At 34.7% G+C, this 27,690-nt stretch overlaps 1 protein-coding gene across 8 annotated transcripts in view; it reads left to right on the top strand.

Annotated features, from left to right (window-relative positions):
* TSGA10 (testis specific 10) overlaps positions 1-27,690 on the top strand; it is a 158,292-nt gene that overhangs the window by 55,488 nt on the left and 75,114 nt on the right. For all 8 annotated transcript variants that reach the window (XM_042932031.1, XM_042932030.1, XM_042932033.1 and 5 more), the window contains 6 exons: positions 2,270-2,385; positions 5,190-5,344; positions 9,400-9,455; positions 10,996-11,164; positions 13,484-13,594; positions 18,880-19,065. In XM_042932031.1, the coding sequence (XP_042787965.1) occupies positions 2,270-2,385; positions 5,190-5,344; positions 9,400-9,455; positions 10,996-11,164; positions 13,484-13,594; positions 18,880-19,065 (793 nt within the window). The remainder of the gene's footprint in view (positions 1-2,269; positions 2,386-5,189; positions 5,345-9,399; positions 9,456-10,995; positions 11,165-13,483; positions 13,595-18,879; positions 19,066-27,690) is intronic.

The raw sequence follows: 27,690 nt of genomic DNA on the forward strand, positions 1-27,690 counted from the left end.
TAGAAGGAAATGACTATTGCTCATATAATACTTTTCATCCTTAAAAGGGTGATTTGGTTTCCTTTGCAGTGCAGAAGTTTTATATCTTGATGAGGTCCCAATAGTTCATTTTTGCTTTTAATTCCCTTGCCTTTGGAGATGTGTCAAGTAAGAAATTGCTGCGTCTGAGGTCAAAGAGGTTTTTTCCTGCTTTCTCCTCTAGGGTTTTAATGGTTTCCTGTCTCACATTCAGGTCCTTTATCAATTTTGAGTTTGTTTTTGTGAATGGTGTAAAAAAGTGGTCTAGTTTCATTCTTCTGCATGTTGCTGTCCAGTTCTCCCAGCACCATTTTTTAAAGACTGTCTTTTTCCATTGGATACTCTTTCCTGCTTTGTTAAAGATTAGTTGGCCATACATTTGTGGGTCCAATTCTGGAGTCTGTATTCTATTCATTGGCCTTTGTGTCTGTTTTTGTGCCAATACCATACTGTCTTGATGATTACAGCTTTGTAAGAGCTAAAGCTCTTGTAGAGCTTTGTAGAGGCTAAAGTCTGGAACTGTGATGCCTCCCTCTTTGATTTTCTTCTTCAATATTACATTGGCTATTCCAGATCTTTTGTGGTTCCATGCAAATTTTAGGATTGCTTGTTCTAGCTTGGAGAAGAATGCTGGTGCAATTTCGATTGGGATTGCATTGAATGTGTAGATTGCTTTGGGTAGTATTGACATTTTAACAATATTTATTCTTTCAATCCATGAGCATGGAATGTTTTCCATTTCTTTGTATCTTCTTCAATTTCCTTCATATAAACTTTCTATAGTTTTCAGCATACAGATCTTTTACATCTTTGATTAGGTTTATTCCTAAGTATTTTATGATTCTTGGTGCAATTGTGCATGGGATCAGTTTCTTCATTTCTCTTTCTGTTGCTTAATTATTTGTGTATAAAAATGTAACTGATTTCTGTACAAAGGCAACCAATGGAATGGGAAAAGATATTTGCAAATGACATATCGGATAAAGGGCTAGTATCCAAAATCTATAAAGAACTCACCAAACTCCATGCCCAAAAAACAAATAATCCAGTGAAGAAATGGGCAGAAGACATGAATAGACATTTTTCTAAAGAAGACATCCAGATGGCCAACAGACACATGAAAAGATGCTCAACGTCACTCCTCATCAGGGAAATACAAATCAAAACCACACTGAGATATCACCTCATGCCAGTCAGAGTGGCTAAAATGAACAAATCAGGAGACTACAGATGCTGGCGAGGATGTGGAGAAACGGGCACCCTCTTGCACTGTTGGTGGGAATGCAAACTGGTGCAGCCACTCTAGAAAACAGTGTGGAAGTTCCTCAAAAAATTAAAAATAGATCTACCCTATGACCCAGCAATAGCACTGCTAGGAATTTACCCAAGGGATACAGGAGTGCTGATGCATAGGGGCACTTGTACCCCAATGTTTATAGCAGCACTTTCAACAATAGCCAAATTATGGAAAGAGCCTAAATGTCCATCAACTGATGAATGGATAAAGAAGATGTGGTTTATATATACAACGGAATATTACTTGGCAATGAGAAAGAATGAAATCATGCCATTTGCAACAACATGGATGGAACTGGAAGATATTATGCTAAGTGAAATAAGTCAGGCAGAGAAAGACAGATACCATATGTTTTCACTCATGTGGATCCTGAGACACTTAACAGAAGACAAAGGGGGAGTAGAAGGGGGGAGAAAAAAAAAGTTACAGAGAGGGAGGGAGGCAAACCATAAGGGACTTAAAAACTGAGAATAAACTGAGGGTTTATGGAGGTGTGGGAGAAAGGGGAAAGTGGGTGATGGGCATTGAGGAGGGCACCTGTTGGGATGAGCACTGGGTGTTGTATGGAAACCAATTTGAGAATAAATTATATTTAATATAAAAAATAAAAAGGTGATTTGGAAGGCTGTGTTATAGGACTGAAAAATATTAAAGACTAAGTGTAAGTGAAAAAACTCAGGATTTAATTTTGAATTTATAGTATGGTAACTTTAAATATACACTGTAAAAAATACTGAAAAGTGAACACCAAAATGCTAATAGTAGCTTTCTATGGAGTGGTGGATTTGAGGGTCTCTTTTTCTCCAAACTTCCTACAATGTAGTATTATAAAGAAAATGCTAAAATGAAAAAAATGTGTATTATTGTGCTTACCAGTTTTTAGATTTAAATACACTAAAAAGTTGATAAAGCATAAAAATTTCAGAATTAGTTTTATTATTAAAACGTTTACAGACTTTTATATGAAAACACAGAAAAAGATCTTTCTGATACTCAACGACATCTTGCTAAGAAAAAATATGAACTACAGCTTACTCAGGAGAAAATTATGTGCTTGGATGAAAAAATTGGTGAGTTTTTTCCCTAATATATATATATATATTTTTTTTTTTGAAGTCTGATAGAAAATATGTTTTCTTCTTTTCAGTTATAACATAGAGAAACTTGGAAATAGGCCCATAAATTAAAAGTTTATGAATCAAAAATAGTGAAAATGGGGTTTTTTTGATAGTAAAAATTTTTCCTTATATTTAGGACCACAAATACTTAGGGCATCATAGTTTTGAATGAAGGAATAGCTAAACAAAGCAGTGACACTTTGTAAATTTATGATGAACGCTTATAAATTTACAACTCGTACCATTGTGGCTTGTCCATAGCTATTATAATGAAACATGGTACCTATCTGTGTATTACTTTTGGTGGAAAGCATACATATGTTTATTTGGCTATATCTGTTTTATCACTTGGGTTCAGAGAAAATTGTTTTTATAAAGTGACCTATTTATGTTTCTTACCAGGATCTCTATGGTCATAACTTAATCTACTTATAACTGTAAAGTAAAATTTTGGTTAAGACTATAAAAAAGCCCATTTAAAAACAGGGAATATATTGTTTTTTGAGAGAGAGAGAGATAGAAGAGAGAGCACACCAGTGGAGAAGAGGGGGAGAGGGAGAGAGAATCTTAAGCAGGCTCCACACCCAGCATGGAGCCCTATGTGGGGCTTGATCCCATGACCTGAGCCAAAATCAAGAGTCAGATGCTTAATCAACTTAGCCACCCAGGCACCCCAAAATGGGCAATTTATTTAAAAAATTTTTTTAATGTTTATTATTTATTTTTGAGAGACAGAGTGCAAGCAGGGGAGGGGCAGAGAGAGAGGGAGACACAGGATCCGAAGCAGGCACTAGGCTCTGAGCTATCAGCACAGAGTCCAACATGGGATTTGAACTCACAGACTGTGAGATCATGAACTGAGCCAAAGTTGGATGCTTAACCGATTGAGCCACCCAGGTGCCCAGGTGCCCCGTAAATGGGCAGTATTTTTAAGTTCCTATTTTGTAGTTCAAAAATGCCTGGCATAAACCATTAGATTAGTGGAGGTGCTTTTTATTGAGATAGGAAATATTACAACAGAACTATAAAAAAGAAATACTAAAGAACTCATTTTTGGATATTTTAAGTCTAAGTAAGAATGTAAGGTAAGCAGTTAAATAGATAAGTTTTTATCTCAGAAGATAAATCTAAATTAAAGATATACATTTGGGGCACATCAGTATATAAATGATATTTTAAAACCATGAAATTGCCTAGGGAAAATATAGAGAATGAGGCGAAGAGGATCCAGGACTGAGTAAGAAGAAGCCAAAGAGGTAGGAAGAAAACCCAGAAGTGAGTGTTATTTTGGGAGGCAAGAGAGCAAAATATTTTTACAAGGAGAGCATGATCAACTGTCAGATATGTTTGAGAAGCAAAATAAGATGAAGATGAAAAATTATTGATTGGATTTGGCACATTGCAGGTTTTTGTCACATTGACAAAAAAGTGTGAATGGACTATTGGATGGGGAAGATGGAGTAGGTTGAGGAATAATTGGGAAATGAAGAAGTAGGGACAGGAGAGAATAGAAGTCTTTTAAAGCTTACCTATTAACAGAAGCAGAAAAATGGTGTGGTAGCTTGAGCAGGATGTGAAATTGAGATTTTTTTTTTAAAGCTAGGAGATACTAGAGCTATTTTAGAGTTTTTAAATTTATTTATTTAATGCCAGTGGGAATGGACTCAAATATCTGAACACCCAAAACATGCGTTTTGCCTTAATGACAGTGCTCTCTGGAAAAGGGACATGATGTATTCTCAAGTACTATATAGATCATCCTCTTAGTATATGGTGCTACCTCTCCTAGCACTGCACTGGACGTCTGTTGGAAGGATTTACATAGAGGTCTAGCAGAACTTCCCTTGTAGAGCTCTCGACAGTGGTTTTCAAACTTGGTGTGTGTTAGAATCACCTGGAGTGCTAATAAACATCACTGGAGCTAGGCTCTTTGAAGCAAGATATGGCCAAGGCTTTTGTATCTTAACTAATTTCCTCAAGTGCTTCTCAAACTTTGTTAGGCATTAAAGTCATTTGGGAAGGGTACTTGTTAAAACATAAATTGCTCTGCCCACTCAGAATTTCTCATTCAGTGGGTCTGGTGTGGGACCCAAGAATTTATATTTGACAAGTTCCCAGATGATGCCAATGGTGCTGGATGAGAACCCACAACTTGAAAACCATTATTTTATACCATTCAGTCAGGTCTTCAACATTGACATTGGTTTGCTGGTGTTATCACAAATCGAATCAGACTTCCTGTGATGTTTTTTTCCCTAGGAATTTTTATAACCCTGCTTTAGAAAAATCAGAATATCAGGAGACATTTGATTCTGAAAATGACCTAATTAATTATTTATTAAGATCTTGTAGTTACCAACTTACATGCAACAGTGATTCTAGGCTAGAGGAAGGGGAAATTAGAGGGAGAAAAGTCACAGTTTGTTTTAATATTCCACTCATTTTGTCCATTCACCATCTCCTCCCCTACCACACATGTAAATCTACTTTGAGAACTTGTGATACAGAGCTTTCCTTTGCTGTTCTAATTTAAATGTGTTAATTGTGCTTTTACATTTATGTGTCGTTTGGAATTTCATGATTCATCTTAGTTTTTAATCACTAACAACAAAAGCCATTTTTTATTTGGGATACAGTACTTATTTGCAGCCATTGAACATAATACAGGAGAACTTACTTTGAAAAGTATTTCAATTTGCTTGAGTTGGAAAAAAATTATCTTGATTAAAACAATGCCTTTATGATTACATATTTAGATAATTTTACCAGGCAAAGTATTGCCCAGAGAGAAGAAATCAGCATTCTTGGTGCAACCCTCAACGATCTGGCTAAAGAAAAGGAATGCCTACAAGCATGTTTGGATAAAAAATCTGAGAACATTGCATCCCTTGGAGAGAGTTTGGCAATGAAAGTATGTTCTGAGAACTGTGGTTTAAAAGGAATGTTTGGACTTGAGTCTGAATAAAATAATAGGATTTTCTCAAATTTTTTCCTAGAGAGCTGAAACTATAAAATCTGATTTAAAAATTTTTCCAGATACTCTTAGGAACTTCATGTTCAAATCCACTAACGAATATTTTTAAATTGATTTTCTGTCATTAATTGTGATTAACACTCATTACAACAACTATTTCAAGTATCAAAATGTGAAGCATGGTAATAAAGCAGTAAAACTGATTTCTTTGTAAAAGAACACCAGAACTTATATTTTCAGGTAGCCATCTTAGGAAGCAGTAAACATTAAGAACATTAAAACCGCCTTTGTAATTGTGCTCAAAACTAGGAGCACATTTTTACATCATCCTCAGCCTTTGAGGATAGATTATATGTAGCTGGTGAATAAAACTGGATAATAATCTCCATCCCACACTTTTTTTTTTTTTTTTTTTTTCCATCCCACACTTTTTGTTGTTTAAACAATAATAGCAAAAGTGTTGCCAAAAAGGCAGGGAAATATTAATACCCTTTTCTATTTCATAAACCAGTTCTGAAGATAATTCCTAAACTGTTTTCCACAGATGGTTTAAGCAAAGGCAGCATGATTGGAATAAGGTCTTTTCCCTCTCTAAGGGATCGAATTCATTCATTCATCCATCCATCCATCCATCCATCCATCCAACAAACACTTATTGACATGTTCCAGGTATAATGTTAGAAACTGAGGGTGAGTGGTCATGACTTCCAAAAGCCTATAATATGATTGGGAGAAAGATAAATTAAGATGTTATCATGATGGAGTGCGCTAAGTGCCATAGTGATGTGTGTACAATGTGCCATTAGAGTTAGGCATAAACACACCTAATTCACCCTGGGGATTGGATTGGGGAGAAGGAAGATCTCTAGAGAGCCTTCCAGGAAGTGATGGGGCCTGGACTGCCCTGTGATGACTAGGAATAGCCAGGACAAGACTTAGAGAAAGGGAACAATGAGAAAAAGGATGATTCAGACAGACAAAGCAGCTTTCAAAGAAAGCCCAGTGGCTTTCATAAGAGAATTTAGGAAAGGTCAGTATGGGAGCAGGGCTGGGGGGTAAAAGTTGAGATGGGACAGATAAGCAACAAATCATAGAAATATGTATAATATTGAGTTTAGACTCTATCATCATGGATGTAGAGGATTATTGAAATAATGTAAATGAAATGTCACAATTAGATCCTTATTTTGAAACAAATATTCTGTTACTTGTTAGTCCATGTAAAGGATGGATTTATAGGGAAATGAGAATAATGACAAGGACAGTAGCTACAAGTAAAATAAGAATTGTATTAGGATAGTAGCAGTATCCATGAGAGAAATAGAGTTTTAAGGAAGATTGATGAGATGTGCTTTCTGACTTAGGGACCACATGGATAGTTCCTGTGCATGAAGCAGGAAACAGAAATATAACAGGCTTACAGAGGAAGATTATTGACATGTATTTGGGACGTAGTTGAAATATTCATAGGCTCTTGGATTTTTCAGTTTGGAGAGTAAGTTGAAGTGAAGTTAATAGATTTGGGAATCATGAGCACAACTGAAATCTTGCTATCCATGGGATAGTAAATTTAATTTGTTGAAAACACTGACTTATTTTATAGTTATGCCTTAATAATTTAAAATTTTTTAAATGTTTATTTATTTTTGAGAGAGAGACAGAGTGTGAGCAGGGGAGGGGCAGAAAGAGAGGGAGACACAGAATCTGAAGTAGGCTCCAGGCTCTGGGCTGTCAGCACAGAGCCTGACATGGGGCTCAAACCCACGACTGTGAGATCATGACCTGAGCTGAAGTTGGATGCTTAACTGACTGAGCCACCTAGGCGCCCCTTAATAATTTTTTTAATTTAATTTTATGGGGGTTTGGGTGGGTGGAGTTTCTTATTGTATTCAGACCAGTTTTTTAATAGTCAACATGATTTTCTTTAAAAACAATTAGAAACAAATTATTTAGAAATTTTTGAATCATTTACCTCTGTTATATCTAATATTTCATATTTCTTCAATTTTGCTAACATGTACTGACATTAATTTTTTCTTCACAAAGAATATTGAGTTGCAAGTCTATTTTCAATATCAGGAACTTCATATAAGATCATGAATATAAACACATCCATCCTCTGAAGGGAAAATAACTTTTAAAACAGTGTTAGACATTCAAAAGAGGAAATGTTCTCTACAGTGATATCTCAGAGCTGAATTTACAAATACCCTTAAGTGAAAAGCAGTAATGTTACAGTCTAATCTGGAGATTACAGAAATAAATTGCTGTGGAGAAAGTCTACATTATAATGAATAAGGGGAAATTTTTTTCTGGTAATCATAGTTTTAAAAGATGTTCTACTACTTGCTACCAATTAAAGTTAGAAAACTCAACAGCAAGTTCACATATTTTTGAATAATAAAAGATAGAACTACTTGTGTAACATTTTAGTTTGTTTCTTTTACCATCCTGTTCAGATTGAATTTTTAATAATTAACTTGAGTCTTTATCTCTAGATAAGCATATTGAGGTTGTATGAGGAATATTAAATTGATAATGATGGGTTAGATTTCAGCAATTTGAGAAATGGTGGTATTAGGGTCATAGTAAGAGAAAAATAGGCTAATAGGATATATTACTAGATTCTACCCAGTAATTTTGTTGTCCTGGATGCTTTACAATGTTCTCAGAGCATCTTACTTTCAATATGAATTTCTACTGATAAAGAGAAGTCCTATATAGACTTATAAACCATATTTAAAGCTTAACCAAGTAATTGCTTTTAGAAACACTTGACATTCAATTAGTTTTTCAGAGTTTATTTAGAAATGTATTGTTGTATTTTAAACCTTGTGTAAATATTCCATTTTAAGCAGAATTTCTCTTTTTTTGGCCTGTGCTTTTTAAAGCAGTTTAACTGCTTTACTAATAGCCATTTTAACCATACCCTGATATCCATTACTGCCCAATGTGGACTCTGCACCATTCTACCAGAAAGCAGAATGGGAAAATGGAGCTAAAAATAACCTGGAGAGGAGCACATGAATAAAGGAAGATAACACACACACACACACACACACACACACACACACACACACACACACACGACTAACTGTCGCTAAAGAACAGAAACAAGACTTGTTGGGAAATCCAGGTTTAGTTTATCTTGCTACTTGGTTACTAAGGATTTGAAAATTCAAAGGGCAAAATGAAATATAGTTATTTAGTGAAAGAATAACTCCATACTTTTTTTAGATCTAACGTTAGCCCTAAGTATCTGTGTATATAACTATACACAGTCCTATAACTAGTTCAGGATCAATGAGAGTTTTAAAAGGAGGAGGTGTAGGAGTGGTATTAATGGCATTAAGATCATTTCAGCCTTAACTGACTCCATTAATTCTACTCTCACACACCCTTGAAAAGGGAGAATGTCAGTAGTTTATTTTTTTATACCTTTTCTCTAGGCTTAAGGTTTATCTCTTTATTAGCTCACATCTAAAATTAATAGTACACTTTTACAAGTAATTCAATTGGAACAGCTTTTTGAAGATATTGTCAATGACTAATATAAAGAATTTACTTGATCAAAGTTATTATTCCTAAGAACTAAAATTAGTTTCATGTGATCCACATTCCTGGGTTTTATATTCCCAGTATACAACACTCCAATGCCAAAACACTGGTTTGCCAACAAAAACAGGGTGCTTATGGGATCCTTGTGTAGTTGCATGACAACACAAAACAGTTTAACAAAGTATTTGATATACTGATTCCATATTAGTGCACGTAAGTGTAGTCTTTAGTCAACATAATCTTGTTTTTATCCAGTACAAATACTCAGACTGATGTATTAGGCTTTAGTTTTAAAGTATAGAAAAGAAGAATAGAACATAAATGTTTAAAACCAAATGGAAATCAAAAAGGGAGGAGAAATTTTTTTTGTTCATTCAGTTTTAAGAGAAATAGTTTAAAATATTTTTTATTTAATACTTATATTACTTTTCAAGGAAAAGACCATTTCAGGCATGAAGAATATCATTGCTGAGATGGAACAGGCATCAAGGTAAATCATTCAACAAGAATTTGAGATTTACTGGGGACAAAATACTATGTTAGGTGCAAAGATAGTAGGAGACAAGGGGGTTAGTGTTATGTATAAGGTGATAACTTTTTTTTTAAAGTTTATTTATTTATTTTGAGAGAGAGAGAGAGAGCATGCAAGCAGGGGAGGGACAGAGAGAAAATCCCAAGCAGGCTCTGCATAGACAATGCGTAACCTGATGCAGGGCTCGAACTCATGAACTGTGAGGTCATATAACCTGAGCCAAGATTAAGAGGCAGATGCTTAACCGACTGAGCCACCCAGGCACCTCAGGGGATAACTTTCTAATGTTTGAAAGGAGGCACAAGTCTGTGTACGGAAGTAAAAGAAAATATGGTGTTAGCCAAGTAAAGGAATGGGAAGGGCATTCAAGGTAAAGAGAATAGCAAAGAACCCCAGATCATGTTCAAGAGCCTCTTGAATGACAAGTAGTTGAGTGTGCTGGAACCCAAAGGGTAAGAGAAGTGATGGAAGGAAAGGCTAAATAGGCAGAGGCTTGTGGTATAGACAAATGAGTCTTAATGTTATCTTTTGGACAAGAAGAAATCATTAAAGGAAATTGAGATTTTTGTGCTAGATTACTGAGCCAAAGAGATGATGATAGATAGGATGGAGGGATTGGGAGACAGGAGTGATGGGCTTCTTGTGAGGAGGAGAATCTAGGAGAATGCCAGGTTTCTGGCTGGGGATGAATATTCAACATTATGAAAGTATGTGGAAACACACGATTTCCTCTGGATTTGAAGAGCCTTTGAGGCTTTCTTATAGATGTGTCTAGTAGGCAGTTAAATATGAGTTTGGAGTGTTAAGGAAGAGGAAGAGGCTGGATATAAGATTTCAGAATCGTCTGAAGATGGGGCTAGGAGCCATGGCTATGAACAAGATTTTCTTTTTTTTTTAATATGTATTTTTTAATGTTTACTTCTTTTTGAGAGAGGGAGAGCTAGAGTGCAAGCAGAAGAGGGGCAGGGAGAGAGGGAGACAGAGGATCCAAAGAAGGCTCTGTGCTGACAGCAGAGAACCCATTGCAGGGTGTGAACTCATGAACCGTGAGATCACGACCTGAGTCGAGTTGGACACTCAACCGACCGAACCACCCAGGTGCCCCTGAATAGGATTTTCTGAGATAAGGGTGAGAAGAATCAGGAGGCTAAGGGTTCAGCCCTGAGAACCATTAATTTTTAGGATGGCAGAGGACTGGGAACCTGCAAAGGAGACAAAGCTATAGCAGCCAGAGGTAGAATGAAGGCTTTCTTATACTGGAGTATTAGAAGTTTTGAAATACTTAGCAAATCATTGACTATTATGTATATTTAGCATCCTTTTTTAGAGTGAAATATGGGAAACATTGAGAAACTCCAATGGACTGTATTTAAAATTTAAATGTGTTTAAAACATCAAACGTTTTCATGCTAACTGTCCAACTTCTGTCTTATGAGAATTTGTTATTCTGTTTTTGATAAAATGTCTCTTTTTATGTACTATCTGATTTGTGGAATAGACAGTCTACTGAAGCCCTAATTATGTGTGAACAAGACATTTCCAGAATGCGTCGGCAATTGGATGAAACAAATGATGAGCTGGCTCAGATTGCCAGGGAAAGAGATATCTTGGCTCATGAGAATGATACTGTCCAAGAACAATTTTCTAAAGCCAAACAAGAAAACCAGGTATACTTGTTCCTAGAATCTTTCTTATCCAAGAAAAATTTTTGTTTTATTCTGATTCTCAGTCCTCATTTTATTTTGTAGAAGACCTCAGGCTTTGGAATCAGCCATTTTTTTTTTTTTGCCTTTACTCTGCAGATTATGCCTCATATTTTATAAATGAAATTCTCAAACATGAAGTATTAAAGGAGAGAGTGGTGATATAATAGATTTGTATTAAATCTTAGGAAGTACTTCCTTACTGAAGGGTAAATATTTGAACAAATCAACAAAGGAAGAGAAAAACCTTCAGAAACTTTTAAGAAAGGGGTAGATTTATTTGGTGGACTATTATTCTCTTTAAGGATGAATATATTTTGGTCCTCCTTAGCACTGTGATTCTACTTGGGAAATTTTCTTTTATAATTATTCTCTTTCTAAGACAATGTATTTCAGTTTATCCACTTTTTTCATTTCTAATATCAGTATTTTAATTTGAACATTAAAAAACTCTATTTGGAAGCTTTTTTCCCCTCTTAAAATGATTCAGTCTAAATGACTCCCCCACTTGCTGTCACTCTCAGTGTGTTTAGTCTGCATCATAGAAGTCTGTATTTTTAATTGTTAAATATTTTTAACTTACATAATGAACTTTTTAATGTAAGTGGGATAAAACCACACACTACTTTATATCATGGTTTTTCCTACATGATAAGGCCTGGAGTATTTAAGACTCATGAGTTTCAATACCCTGCTTGGCTGTGTGATCATACCATTAAACTTTCCTGAGTCTTAGTTTATATATGTAAAAATGGAGAGGAAATGAGAACATGCCTAGAAAGTACTCATCAGAGTGTCTAGCACAATCACTGGACAAATATCTTGTTGCTGTTACTTGCTTACTGTGACATCATAAGCACTCCCTTGCTTCGTTAAAACTTCATAAACATTTTTTATAATCAGAATAAATTGGTGTTAAAACAATTTACATTTGTTCAAGAGTAGTTTTTTCCTTTGTTTGGGTTATAGGCCCAAGGGTAGAAGTTGGATCCCTTTGTGGACCACAAGTTAAAACCCACATCACAGCAAATTTGGAAAACAGAAACCTTTAAAAAAAATCTCATCCGCAATACCACAATTTCTAACAAATTGGTATGAAGTATTTTTAGTGTTTTATCCTGACTTTTTCACTAAATATAGATGGATATTTTCCTCTGTTATTAAAAATTATTCTAAACAATTTCTCATAGGTAGATACATAATGTATGTGGTTATGCCACTGTGTAGATACTTTTACTGCCTTCATTTACTTAACATGCATAGATATTGTCATCATAACAAATAATGCCTTAGTGAACATTGTTTTCATTAATTTCATTCACTAGATTTAGTTTTAAATTAAATCAAAGCTTATGAGGTTTCTTTTTTAAATTAAAAAAAAAAAAGCCTTTCTAAGTGGACATTTTCAAATGTAGTGAATACTCATGAATCTATCTCCCACCTTCAACAAAAAGCAACATACTTGTCATTCCTGCTCTTATGAGCATTTAAAAATGTCTCCTGATGTAGATTGTAGATAGCAGATAACAGATTTGCTTTTGCAAATTTTGTTTATTTTAAGATACATGGAAATGCTCATTCCTGGGTTTAACAGAATAACTTTAATTCTTTGCTAATTTGATAGACAAAATAGTATTTCATTTTTAAAAAATTATTTAAAATTAGTAAAATTTTAAAAGTTTAGAAAATTAAAATGTTTTTTTATTACTTATAAATTTTAACTTTTTTCAAGTACTATGCCCTTGGGCTTCCTTTTTGTGAATTGTCTGTTGGGTTCTTTGCTCATTTACTATTTGGATTCATGTGTTTTCTGTTTTGTTTTATTTTTTTGCTAGTGGGGTGATGGGCCACATGTCTCCCATTATCTCACAGCCTTGCCCAGACTTATTCACATGGTGAATGTTGCAGTATTTCCAAGAGCAACAAGCAGGAATTCCCAATAAATAAACAATTTTCAAGCACAGATTTTCAATTTGTGTCCTGTTATTTATTGTCCAATTAGCAAAAAAAAAAAAAAAAAAAAAAAATTGTGAAGGCAAGATTAGATAGAAATGTGGTTAAATAGACTTCAACTCACTGGAAGGAGTTATGGCAAAGAATGTGATATTAGAAAGCATGAAGAGCTGAGGTGTTTTTGGTTTTTATGAGCTTTATATATTAGGTATACTAAATTTTTTTTTATCACATTTACTATAAATATTTAAAATTAATAGTGGTTTTGACATAGAGAAAGTTTCTATTTTTATTTTTTGTTGTCAAATCTAGCTATATTTTTCTTTATAGGCCCTGTCTAAAAAATTGAATGATACACATAATGAACTTAACGACATAAAACAGAAGGTCCAAGATACTAATTTGGAGGTTAACAAGCTGAAGAGTATATTAAAGTCTGAAGTATGTATACATTTTTTTTTCTGTTTGCTCATGATACTGATGAAATTTTGCTAGTTACTTCTCATAGGGACAGCTGAATCAAGGCTTTTTAAAACACATAGCATATTTTAGTGTTGACAATGATGGATTAATTGTATATTCAGCCATCCTAGATAAGTAGAATCCTCCTAATTGGCTGAAGGACAAGAGATCAGAATCAATTTCAGCTCATTTATATTTGAAAATGGTAATTTTCAGTTGTAAACCTTTGACAAAAGAGGCTCTGCCTGATTGTGTAGAAGATCAGAATTGATCACTGTTGTGGGGGCCTTTCTTTCTTTTTTTCTTTCTTTGTTTCTTTCCTTTTATATATATATATATATATACACACACACACAGACACACACACACACATATATATATATATTTTAATATGAAATTTACTGTCAAATTGGTTTCCATACAACACCCAGTGCTTATCCCAACAGGTGCCCTCCTCAATGCCCATCACCCACTTTCCCCTCCCTCCCACCCCCCCATCAACCCTCAGTTTGTTCTCAGTTTTTAAGAGTCTCTTATGTTTTGGCTCTCTCCCTCTCTAAATTTTTTTCCCTTCCCCTCCCCCATAGTCTTCTGTTAAGTTTCTCAGGATCCACATGTGAGTGAAAACATATGGTACCTGTCTTTCTCTGTATGACTTATTTCACTTAGCATAACACTCTCCAGTTCCATCCATGTTGCTACAAAAGGCCAAATTTCATTCTTTTTCATTGCCAAGTAGTATTCCATTATATTTATAAACCACATCTTCTTTATCCATTCATCAGTTAATGGACATTTAGGCTCTTTCCATAATTTGGCTATTGTTGAAAGAATTTACCCAAGGGATACAGGGGTGCTGATGCATAGGGGCACTTGTACCCCAATGTTTATAGGGATCATCTATTTCTTAGGACCAGAGTAGATGGCTCTGCTCTGTACTTCTGTGTTAGTGACCAAATAAATCTAGAGTATGTGTGGTCCTCCTGGAATAAACAGACAGCTTGACCAAGGATGTTAGGTATGCCCATTGGTAAAATATTATCTAAAATAATATAGTTACCTTAATTAATATAATAGGTATAGTATTTCCTACCTACCACTCAAACCATTAATAGGAACTTTCCACCCCCAAACTGTTTTCCTTGTTTTATTTAACATCTCATTTAAAATCAGTCTGTAAACATTTCTTGAGCATTCATTTTTAGTGTGCATAAGACTGTTTAAGACTTTGAGAGAGAAGAGATTCTGAGGATTTCTAAATTGCAGGTAAGGCAGTAAGTCGGCAGCCTTACATTGGAAAAGCAGGTCGTTTCTTACATGTCTTGATTTTAAGGTGCCAGCAATGTAATACTATAATTGAATGGAAGCTTCAAATTCAGATAGGTCTGACCCCCCTTCTTACTCATAACATGAACTTATGTAGGCTACTCAATCTGAGTCTCAGCATCCCATCTGTAATTGGAAAGAAAGCCCAAGTAAGTAAGATAGACCTAGCACAGTGAACCATTTAAGTATATTCTGGAACAGAACAGAATATAAATAAATGAATATCTAAGCATTTAATGTAGTAAGATTTCAGTCAGTGTTAGACACTTCCCTTTTTCTCCCTAGCTTGTCACATTATCTGAAATTCCACCATTAGGGATCGGGGCTTTTAGAGTGTGGAATGGTATTTTCAGACATCACACATCAGGCTTCTCTCAGCTGTTGGTGTCCTTCTGTGAGTTCTTTTATTTTGTTTCACAACAAAACTGGATGGATCCTGGCAGTCCCCTGAGAGAATAAACCACAGGTCCATTAAGAATTGTTGAGCACTTGATTCATTCACTCATTCAGCATGTAGTATGGTAGGTGCTGAGGTGCCAGAGATGAAAAGTAAGAAACAGAATGGCACCCCGGGCAGTGAGGACAATCTGAACAAAGGTGTAAGGGGAAAAAAGTAGGTTCTGTAGATAGAGGGGAGGGTATAGGTAGTGATGATACAGAAGTAGAAGGACTTGTTTGAACTCTGTTTTCAGGAAGCTTTTGTTACAACATGAGCCCAGAAGTTATTTGAAGAATTGCCTTTTAGAAAGATCGTTCTGGTGATCTGGGGAGGAATAAATCAGAAGGGTAACAAAATCAGAAAGAGGGAGATCAATTAGGGGAGGCTGTATCCTTAATTCAGTCAAGTAGCACAAAGGATTACAGCTGAGGCAGCCAGTTTTGCTGTGGAGAAGTATAGTATTGAGCCCAATAATGGACCAGAGGTGGAGGGTACTGAGGTGGGGACAGCACCAGAAAGAGGTAAACAGATGCTGAAAGGGAATTGGAAAATACCAAAGAATAGTTTCACTTTTTTAAAAAATTCAAATTCGAGTTAGCTAACATACAGTGTAGTCTTGCCTTCAGGTGTAGAACCCAGTGATTGCTCTTTTATATATGACACCCAGTGCTCATCCCCAAAAATGCCCTCCTTAAAGCCCATCACTCATTTAACCTGTCCCCCCACCAACCTCCCCTCCAGCAACCCTCAGCTTGTTCTTTGTCTTTAAGAGTCTCTTATGGTTTGCCTCCCTCTGTTTTTACCTTATTTTTCCTTCCCTTCCCCTATGCTCATCTGTTGTTTTTCTCAGATTCCACATATAAGTGAAGTCATATATCTGCCTTTATCTTATTTTGCTTAACATAATAGACTCTAGTTCCATCCACATTGTTGCAAATGGCAAGCAAGATTTCATTCTTTTTTAAAAAGTTTTTGACATTTATTTTTGAGAGACAGAGCATGAACAGGGGAGGGGGAGAGAGAGAGGGAGATACAGAATCCGAAGCAGGCTCCAGCCTCTGAGCTGTCAGCACAGACCCCAATATGGGTCTCGAACCCACAAACCATGAGATCATGACCTGAGCCAAAGTCTGATGCTTAACCGACTGAGCCACCCAAGTGTCCCAAGATTTCATTCTTTTTCATCGCTGAGTAGTATTCCATTGTGTGTGTGTGTGTGTGTGTGTGTGTGTGTGTGTGTGTGTACCACATCTTCTTTATCCATTCATCAGTTGATGGACATTTGGGCTCGTTCCATAATTTGGCTGTTGTTGATAGTGCTGCTATAAACATTGGGGTGCATGTGCCCCTTCGAATTCAGCATTTTTATATCCTCTGGATAAATACCTAGTAGTGCAATTGCTGGGTTGTACAGTAGTTCTATTTTTAATTTTTTGAGGAACCTCCATACTCTTTTCCACTGTGGCTATACCAGTTTGCATTCCCACCAGCAGTGCAAAAGAGATCCTCTTTCTCTGCATCCTCATCAGCATCTGTTGTTTCCTAAGTTGTTAATTTTAGCCATTCTGAAAGGTGTGAGGTGGTATCTCATTGTGGTTTTGATTTCTGTTGCCTATCTTGGGCTCCACACTGCTCTGGTTGCTTTGAGTAGATACAAAAAAAGGGAAAATATGGTTTCTGGTTGACCAGAGGGAGGTGCACCAGGTATTTGGTGACCAGGAGTGACACATTCATGCCAGTCCCTTTTTACTGCTTGAACTTTGAACCATGTGTTACCTGGGAGTCACAAAACTACATTTAATATAAGAAATGGTTCATATTTTAGAAAACTTAATATAGTATAAAAAAATGGTTTCTATCTTCAAGGAACTCAGAGTGTTACTGGGGAGACTGGACATCCACATCTAACAACATAAAACTCTCAGGCAGTGTTAAGAGAATGGCATAAGACAGTGAGTGCCACAGAAAGTTAAAGAGGGTGAAGAGTGATGGGGGTAGAATTCAGTTTATACATACTGTACCGTGTGTTTCCCAGGTACATACTAAGTGCACAGCTGTTGTTTTTAGTACAATAATGGAAAAACACATCAGATTCCTACAGGCACATTGAGAATATCCAAATCTTGAAAGTCAGTGCAGTAGTTGAGCATGTTAACAAACTTGACAAGATTCTATATTAGTTATAGGTAACCAAACCACAAGGTGGCGATATTAACTGAATTTTAACCATCTCATGGTTAATCATATTTGTTAAAACTTAAATCTGATTTGAAAGCTTTCTTAGGGTGAGATATCATTTATTGCAATGTGATCATTTTATGGTTCTGATAGAAATTCACTGGTTATTAACAGGTATTAATGAGAGAGAGGTCTGGTACCTTTTTAATAATAACCAAAATTATAAATGACTTTGTAAGAATGAGTTAGCCAAACCATATTACTAAAACATGTTTTTAAAAATAGCCTCATAATGATTACTCAATATAGTATACTATTTGTGTATTTGTGGAGTTATTATATTCCTTATAAATAAGATCCCACTTTTTAGTCAGTCTCTCATGATAGAACTTTTAAGGTTTTAAACATGTGGTTTGGGGCACCTGGATGGCTCAGTCAATTGAGCGTCCAACTCTTGATATCAGCTGGGGTTGTGATATAGCAGTTTATGGGTTCAGGCCCTGCATTGGACTCCGCACTTATAATGCAGAGCCTGCTTGGGATTCTCTCTCTCTCCCTCTCTTTCTGCCTCTCGCTTGTGTGGACGTGTACTCTCTGTCTCTCTCAAAATAAATAAACCTACAAAAATTAAAAAGTTTTAAAAATGTGGTTCCATATTGTATGCCCAATATGACTGTATATTTATGAGTAGTGTTTGTTGGCATAGGTTTGTTGTTTTATTTCTTAGGAATTTTAGGTAAGTTACTAGAACAGTAAGCAAAAGTAAATCATAAATCATAGAACAGTCCATGATAGAGAAAATTAAGACTGAGGTTATGAATGAAAGGCAGGAACTAGACAGGTGATGTGCCAAATCAACAGAATTATCAGAGATTTATGCTTGAAATTTGTAATTAGTCAGAAGTTCTGTAGCCAGTACAATCTAGAAAAGCAGTCAGGAACAAAGGAATGCACAAGTATAGAAGGTTGGCCAAGGCAGAAACTCAAAAACCAGAGTAGCAAATAGTCACTAAACGGATATATAGGGAGAGGAGGCAATGAAGGATTTTGTTTGAACAAAAGCAAATATAGGAACCAACTTGACTTTACTAGATGGGTGAGTGTGACTCAGGAGGCAGGGCAGATCCTGGTCCCACTCCCTTTTGTTGATTACAGGATGACCAATTTTCTAAATGGAGAATATAGATACGATTTCTTGAGATTATGTTACAAATGGTTCTGTAGCAAATAAATTTCCCGTGACCTGGCAAATAATGTTTACTTTATATTGTATGTTGACCATTTTACATCTTTTAAAGTAAGTCCTAAAATTGCTTTTTAGGAATCTGAGAACCGGCAAATTATGGACCAACTCCGAAAAGCCAATGAAGATGCTGAAAACTGGGAAAATAAGGCCCGTCAAGCAGAGGCAGATAACAATACCCTCAAATTAGAACTTATTACTGCTGAGGCAGAAGGTAACAGATTAAAAGAAAAAGTAGATTCTCTCAACAGAGAGGTCGAGCAGGTAAGTTTGGGAAAATGTATTTGTGGGACATTCTACATCATTTTGAAAGAGTTTTGTTTGGCATTCCATAAATTAAATATATAAACAAACACTTAAATTATTTAAATATATTATGAATTGTAGCCTAATTGTTCTCCAATACCCACTCTGGTTTTGCTCTAATCTATTATCTACCCTACAACTAGAATAATCTTTAGCATTTTTAAAAGTTAGGAACTATTTCAAACATACCAAAAAAGTGCAAAAAAAAGTAATGTAAGTAAAACACATACACACATCTCACTGGTTGAAGGATACTAATATTTTCCACTGTTGCTTCAAGTTTCTCTTTATGTAAAGAAACAAAATATTACAGATAGAACTCATCCTTTTCCCTCTTGCCTCCCTAATGACTGGTGTGAATAACTTTCATGTCAGTTGTATAACTCTTTTGCATATGTTTATGCTTCTTCTACGTATCTATCACCCACAAATGATATATAATGTTGTTTTGTGTGCTTTAGGTTCTTAAGTGATACTCTAGATATCCATTTGTAATTTGCCTTTTTTGCTCAATATTATAATTTTGAAATTTATCTATGTGATACACAAAGTATAGATCTAAACAGTTGCATCTTATAGTCATTGTGTAAATATTAAAATTCGTTCCCATATTAAAGGAAATTTAATTGTCTTCACTTTTTCTTTAATAAAATGCTGCAACAAACATTCTTTTATGTTTCTCCTCGGGTATATATTTCTCTGGGTTTATGACTAGAAGTGGAATAACAAGGCAGGTTTAACTCTTCGAAGTATTGTATTGCTCTCTAAAGTTTTACCATTTCATCAGAAATCATGGAGTTGGTATTTTCTCAAGTACTAAGCAATACTTGATATTATCAAACTTTAAAATGTTTTCTATACTTTTTGTTTTCTGTTTCCTTGATTACAAGTGAAATTGAGAATTTTTTCTTATTTCTTGGCCATTCAGAATTCCTCCTCTATAAATTTTCTCTTGAATGAATTTTTGTAAACTTTGCTCATTTTTCTATTGGGTTATTTATCTTTTTCATATTGACTTATCAGGATTATCTATATACTCTTGGTAATAATCCTTTGAAAGATATTATAGCCGGGATGCCTGGGTGGCTCAGTTAAGCGTCTGACTCTTGATTTCGGCTCAGGTCATGATCTCATGGTTTGAGTTCAAGCCCCAAATAGGGTTCTGTGCTGACATTGTGGAGCCTGCTTGGGATTCTCTCTCTCTCTCTCTCTCTCTCTCTCTCTCTCTCTCTGCCCCTCCCCTGCTTGTGCACACACACACATACTCTCTCTTTCTCACTCTCAAAAATAAATAAATAAACTTAAAAAAATTTAAAGGTGGTATAGTTATCCTCTTTTGCTGTTACTTGTCTTTTCATTGTGCTTGGAATATAAACAGAAGTTTTAAATTCTGATGCTGTTAGAATTATTGTCAATCTCTCCCAAATATGGTTTATGTTTATATGTCTTCTTTAAGAAATCCTTTACTATTCCAAGAATAGAAAGATATTTTCTTATATTTTCTTTTAAAGGTTCTTCTAAAATTCTAAAAGTATGTGGAATTTTGCCCTTTACATTTAGATATTTAATCCACTTGAGGTTGAATTGTGTGTGGTTTGACATAGAGATGTAATTTTTTTATTTTTGTAGATGGATATCCCCATTCTTTATTCACTGAATTATAAGTCTACTTTGTCATAAAAATAAATTTCCATTTGTTCTGCTCCATTTATAACTTTATCTGTTTGCCAACAATAAACTCTTGAAACTTCTATAGTTTTATGTTAAGTCTTGATATCTGGGATTAATGTTCCCCCAAATTATTTTGGCTATCCTTTGTCCTTATCAAACTCTTTCAAATACATTATAAAATAAATATATCAAATTCCATAATTTAACATCTTTCTTCTTTTGTATGAATTTAAGACTAGAAATTTCTTTCTAAATATTTGTTTGGCTGCATCCTACAAGTTTTGAGGTAATGCTTTTATTGCCATTCACTTAAAAGTATCACCTAGTTCAATAATGATTTATTTTAATAACGATTTATTTTTGATCACTGAAGTTATTTATTTTTTTCAAAAATTTTAACTACTTTATTTTCTTTTTTTAAGTTTTTATTTAAATTCCAGTTAGTTAGCATATAGTGTAATATTAGTTTCAGGTGTACAATATAGTGATTCAAAACTTTCATACAACACTTAGTGCTTATCACAAATGCCCTCCTTAATCCCCATCCTCTATTTCCCCGAGTCCCCCACCAACCTCCCCTCTGGTAACCATCAGTTTGTTCTCTATAGTCAAGAATCTGTTTCTTGGTTTGCCTCCCTCTCTCTTTTTTTCCCTCTTGCTTATTTATTTTGTTTCTTAAATTCCACATGAGTGAAATCATATGGTATTTGTCTCTCTGACTGACTTATTTCACTTAGCGTAATACTCTCTAGCTCCTTCCATGTTGTTGCAAATGGCAAGATGTCATTCTTTTTGATGGCTGAGTAATATTTCATTGTATAAGTATACCACATCTTCTTTTATCCATTCATCAGCTGATGGACATGTGAGCTGTTTCCATAATTTGGCTGTTGTAGTTAATGCTGCTATAAACACTGGGGTACATGTATCCCTTTGAATTAGTATTTTGTATTCTTGGGGTGAATACCTAGTAATGCAATTGCTGGATCATAGGGTAGTTCTTTTTTTAACTTTTTGAGGAACATCCATATGTTTTTCAGAGTAGCTACACCAGTTTGCATTCCCACCAACAGTGCAGGAGGGGTTCCCCTTTCTCCACATCCTCGCCAACATCTACTGTTTCTTGTGTTTTTGATTTTAGCCCTTCTGACAGGAGTGAGGTAATATTTCATGGTAGTCTTGATTGGTATTCTCTGATGATGAGTGATGTTGAGCATTGTTTCACGTGTCTGCTGCCCATCTGGATGTCTTCTTTGGAAAAGTATCTATTCGTGTCTTCTGTCCATTTTTAATTGGATTATTCATATTTTGGGTGTTGAGTTTGATAAGTTCTTTATAGATTTTGGATACTAACCCTGTATCATTCCTCATTTCTCATTTGCAAATATCTTCTCCCATCCCGTAGGTTACCTTTTAGTTTTGTTGATTGTTTCCTTTGCTGTGCAGAAGCTTTTTATTTTGATGAAATCCCAATAATTTATTTTTGCTTTTGTTTCCCTTGCCTCAGGAGACATATCTAGAAAGAAGTTGCTACAGCTGTTGTCAAAGAGGTTACTCTCTGTGTACTCCTCTAGGATTTTGATGTTTTGGGGTCTCAAAATTAGGTCTTTAATCCACTTTGAATTTAGTTTTGTGTTTGGTGTAAGAGATTGGCCCAGTTTCATTCTTTTGCATGTTGCTCTCCAGTTTTCCCAGCACCATTTGTTGAAGAGACTGCCTTTTTCCCATTGGACATTCTTTCCTGCTTTGTTGAAGATTAATTGACCATATAGCTGTGGGTTTATTTCTGGGTTTTCTATTCTGTTCCATTGATCTATGTGTCTATTTTTGGGCCAGTACCATACTGTTTTGATCACTACAGCTTTGTAGTGTAATTTAAAATTTGGAATTGTGATACCTCCAGCTTTGCTTTTCTTTTTCAAGGTTGTTTTGGCTATTCAAGGTCTTTTGTGGTTCCATACAAATTTTAGGAATGTTTGTTCTCGGTCTGTGAAAAATGCGATTGGTATATTGATAGGAATTGCCTTTAATTTGTAGCTTACTTCGGGTAGTAGAGACATTTTAACAATATTTGTTCTTTCAATCCATGAACATGGAATGTCTTTCCATTTCTTTGTTCTTCAGTTTTTTTCATCAGTGTTTTATAGTTTTCAGAGTACAGGTCTTTCACCTCTTTGATTAGGTTTATTCCTAGGTTCCTTATGGTTTTTGGTGCAATTGCCAATGGGATTGATTCCTTAATTTCTTTTTCTGCTGCTTCATTATTGGTGTATAGAAAGGCAACAGATTTCTGTATGTTAATTTTGTATCCTTTACTGAACTTTTGCAACTTTACTGCATTTGTGTATCATTTCTAGCAGTTTTTGGCGGAGGCTTTTGGATTTTCTATATAGAGTATCATCTCATCTGAAAATAGTGAAACTTTTACATTCTCCTTGCCAATTTGGATGCCTTTTATTTCTTTTTGTTGTCTGATTGCTGTGTCTAGGACTTCCAGTACTAGTGGTACTAGTGGTGGTACAGTGGTGAGGGTGGACATCCTTGTCTTGTTCCTGACTCTAGAGGAAAAGCTCTCAGCTTTTCCCCACTGATGATGATGATACTATCTGTGGGTTTTTCATATACGGACTTTATTATGTTGAGGTATGTTCCCCCAAACCTATTTTGTTGAGGGTTTTTATCATGAATAGATGTACTTTGTCAAATGTGTTTTCTGTTGAAATGATTGTATGGTTCTTATGCTTTCTTTTATCAATGTGGTGTATCACATTGTTTGATTTATGAATATTGAACTACCCTTGCAACCCAGGAATAAATCCCACTTGGTTGTGGTGAATGATTTTTTTAATGTGTTATTGGATTCAGTTTTGCTAATTTTTATTGAGAATTTTTACATTTTTGCATCCATGTTCATCAGGGGTATTAGCCTGTAGTTTTCTTTTTAGTGAAGTCTTTATCTACTTTTGGTATCAGGGTAATGCTGGCCTCATAGAATGAATTTGGAAGTTTTCCTTTCTTTTCTATTTTTTGGAATTGTTTGAGAAGAATAGGTATTAACTCTTCTTTAAATGTTTGGTAGAATTTGCCTGTGAAGCCATCTGGCTCTGGACTTTTGTTTGTTGGGAGTGGGTTTGTTTTTTTTTTTGTTTTGTTTTTTTTTTTTTTTATCACTGATTCAATTTCTTTGCTGTTTATCAGTCTGTTCAAGTTTTTTTTTTTTTTTTCCTTCCTTTTTCAGTTTTGGTGGTTTATATGTTTCTAGGAATTTATCTATTTCATCCAGGTTGTCCTTTGTTTGCATATAGTTTTTCATGGTATTCTCTTGTAATTGTTTGCATTTCTTTTTTTTTTTTTGGTTGTTATTTCTCCTCTCTCATTCTTGATTTTATTTATTTGGATCCTTTCTCTTTTGTTTTTGATAAGTCTGGCTAGAAGTTTATCAATTTTATGAATTTTTTTAAAGAACCAGCTCCTAGTTTCATTGATCTGTTCTATTGTTTTTTTAATTTCTATATCATTTATCTCTGTTCTAATCTTTATTATTTCCTTCATTCTGCTGGGATAGGCTTCATTTGTTCTTTTTCTAGCTCCTTTAGGTGTGAGGTTAGAATTGTATATTTGAGATTTTTCTTGCTTCGTGAGGTAGGCCGTATTTCTATATACTTCCCTCTTAGGACCACTTTTGCTGCTTCCCCAAGGTTTTTGACCATTGTGTTTTCATTTTCATTTGTTTCCAGGTATTTTTAAATTTCTTCTTTGATTTCGTGGTTGACCCATTCATTATTTAGTAGCGTGTTATCTAACCTCCATGTATTTGTGGTCTTTTGAACTTTTTCTTGTGGTTGACTTATAGATTCATAGCATTATGGTCAGAAAAGGTGCATGATATGATTTCAATGTTTTTGTACTTGTTGGGGCCTGTTTTGTGACCTAAAATGTGATCTATTCTGGAGAATGTTCCATGTGCACTTGAAACAAATGAATATTCTGCTGTTTTAGGATGGAATATTCTGAATATATGTTAAGTCCATCTGGTCCAGTGTGTCATTCAAAGTCATTGTTTTCTTGTTTATTTTCTGTTTAGATGATCTGTCCATTGATACAGGTGGGGTGTTAAAGTCCCCTACTATTATTATGTTATTATCAATGAGTTCTTTTATGTTTGTTATTAATTGTTTTATATATTGGGTGCTCTCATGTTGAGTGTAAAAATTTTTACAATTGTTATATCTTCTTCTTGGATTGTCCCCTTTATGATTATATAATGCCCTTCTTTGTCTCTGTTATAGTCTTTGTTTTAAAGTGTAGTTGTCTGATATATGCATTACACTCTGGCTTTCCTTTGACATTGGTTTGCATGATAAATGTTTCTCCATCCCCTCACTTTCAATCTGCAAGTGTCTTTAGGTCTAAAATGAGTCTTTTATAAGCAGCATATAGATGGATCTTGATTTTTTATTCATTCTGATACTCTGTGCCTTTTGATTGGGGTGTTTGGTCTGTTTATATCCAAAGTAATTATGATCACTGAAGCTATTTTTAAAATTTCCAATGCACACGGGACTTGATATTATTATTCTATTTTTTATATCTAGTTTTGTTGTATATTATGATGAAATAATATGGCTTATATGATATTAACTTATTGATATCTGTTAAGGCTTGCTTAGTGGCAGGGTACACAATATTTGATAATACTCCAAATGAGCTTGAAAAGCAGGTGTATTCACTTATTTTGGGGGGCATATGTATGTTATATGTTTTTATATATAGCATATTTATATATACATGTGATTAGGCTTGTTAACAGTGTCATTCAGTTCTTAAAAACCCTTACCAAATTTGTATTTTTGATTTTTAGTTACTGAAAGAAATGTCTTAAGATCCTCCTCTATAATTGTGGATTTGTCTATTTTTCTGTGAATGATTTTCTCAGTTTTTGCCGTATTTTTAAGGCTGCTATTAGTTCAGCATTTTATATATTTATGATGAAAATATAAATGTGTAATGAGTCACCTGAATAACTCTCTACTTAAACTAATTTTTAACCATCTATACTGAAATGTAACTTACATACAATAAAAAATTCTCATTATGATCAGATGAGTTTTGACAAATGAATACGTTTTCACAGTCATCTGTATAATCATGTTATAGTATAGAACATTCCGTCACCTTCCTAACATTCCTTCAAGTCCTTTTGCAGTCAATCCATCCCAATCCCTAAGCAATTACTGGTTTTCTTTCTGTCACTATAGATAAGATTTGCTTTCTCTAAAATTTTATACAAATGGAATCAGACAGTAAGTATTCATTTGTGTCTTAACTTGTCTCACAAGTGTTGCATGTTAGTTCATTCATTAGTTCATATTGTTGAATAGTATTCCATTGCATAGCCAAATCACAATCTGTTTATTCACCTATTAATGGACATTTAATGTGTGCATTAGTCTGCTAACTCTGGTGAAATAAAATACTGCAGATTGGGTGGCTTAAACAGTATAAATTTATGTTCTCTCAGTTCTGGAGTTTGGCAGTCCAAGATCAAGGTGATGGCAGTTTAAGTTTCTTCTGAGGCCTCTTAACTTGGTCTGCAGATTGGCCACCTTATTACTATGTCCTCACAAGGCCTTTCTTTTGTGCATGTGCATCCCTGGTGATTCTTCTTGTAGGGGCACAGTCATATTTGATTAAATCCCCATTCTTATGGTCTCGTTTAGCCTTAATCACCTTCATAAAGGCCCTGTCTCCAATTACAGTCATCCTGGGGTGTTAGGGCTTCAACATATGCATTTTAAGGGGACACAATTTAGTTTATAACAGATTGTTTCTAGTTTTTGGCCATTATGAATAAACGGCTATGAACATCATGCGCAAGTCTTTGTGCATAAATTTTCACTTTTTCTAGGGTAAAAAACTAGCAGCAGAATTGCTGGATCATATAAGTAGGCTTAACTTTGTAAGAAACTGACAAACTATTTTGCAAACTGGTTGTATCACTTTACTCTCCCATTTGCATTGAATGAGAGTTCCAGTGGTTCTCCATTTTTCCTGACACATGTATTGTCACATTGTAGTTTTAGTTTGCATTTCCTTTTTAACTAATAATGTAGTGCAGCTTTCCACATTCCTAATGATCATGAAAATATCTTTTGCGAAGTCTCTGTTCAAATCTGTTGCCCATCTTTTTATTATGATTCCTGTTACTAAGTTGTAAGAATTTTTTGGAACACTCTAGATGTTTCTTTGTCAGATATGTATACTTTTAAATATTTTCTCCTAGTCATTGGCTTGCATTTTTAAGTCTTTTGAAGAGCAGAGGTTTTAAATTTTTGGTCAAGTCCAGTTTATCAGTTTTTTTTTCCCTACTTGGTATTTCTGTGTCCTATCTCATAAATCTTTGCATACAACAAGATGCATCGGCTTTCTTCTTTTCTTCTTCCAGAAATCTTACACTTTTGTATTGTAGTCTATGATACATTTTGAATTAATAGTTATGTATGATGTAAGATAATGATCGAGGTTTATTTTTTTCCCCACATGATTTGAAGTTGTCCAGTGCTATTTGTTGAAAAGATGGTATTTCACCACTGAGTTATCTAAGAACTTTTAGCAAAAATAAAATAATCCTGTGTGTATGGATCTATTTCTTTTTTTTCTTTTTTTGGTATGGATCTATTTCTGAACTCTTCTGTCCATGGATATATATGTCTATTCTTAGCCAGTGTCATAGTAAGCCAGTATCATATAAAGCTTCATTAATTAATATAGCCTTACAGAAAGTCTTCAAATGAATTAGTGTGAATCCTCTAAATGTGTTCTTTCTGAGAAGGTCTGCTGTTATGGGGCCTCTTCATTTCCATATAAATTTTAGAATGAGTTATTTTCTACAGAAAAAAACTTATATGGAGT

This window comes from Panthera leo, chromosome A3, assembly GCF_018350215.1.
Source record: "Panthera leo isolate Ple1 chromosome A3, P.leo_Ple1_pat1.1, whole genome shotgun sequence".
Lineage (NCBI taxonomy): Eukaryota > Metazoa > Chordata > Mammalia > Carnivora > Felidae > Panthera > Panthera leo.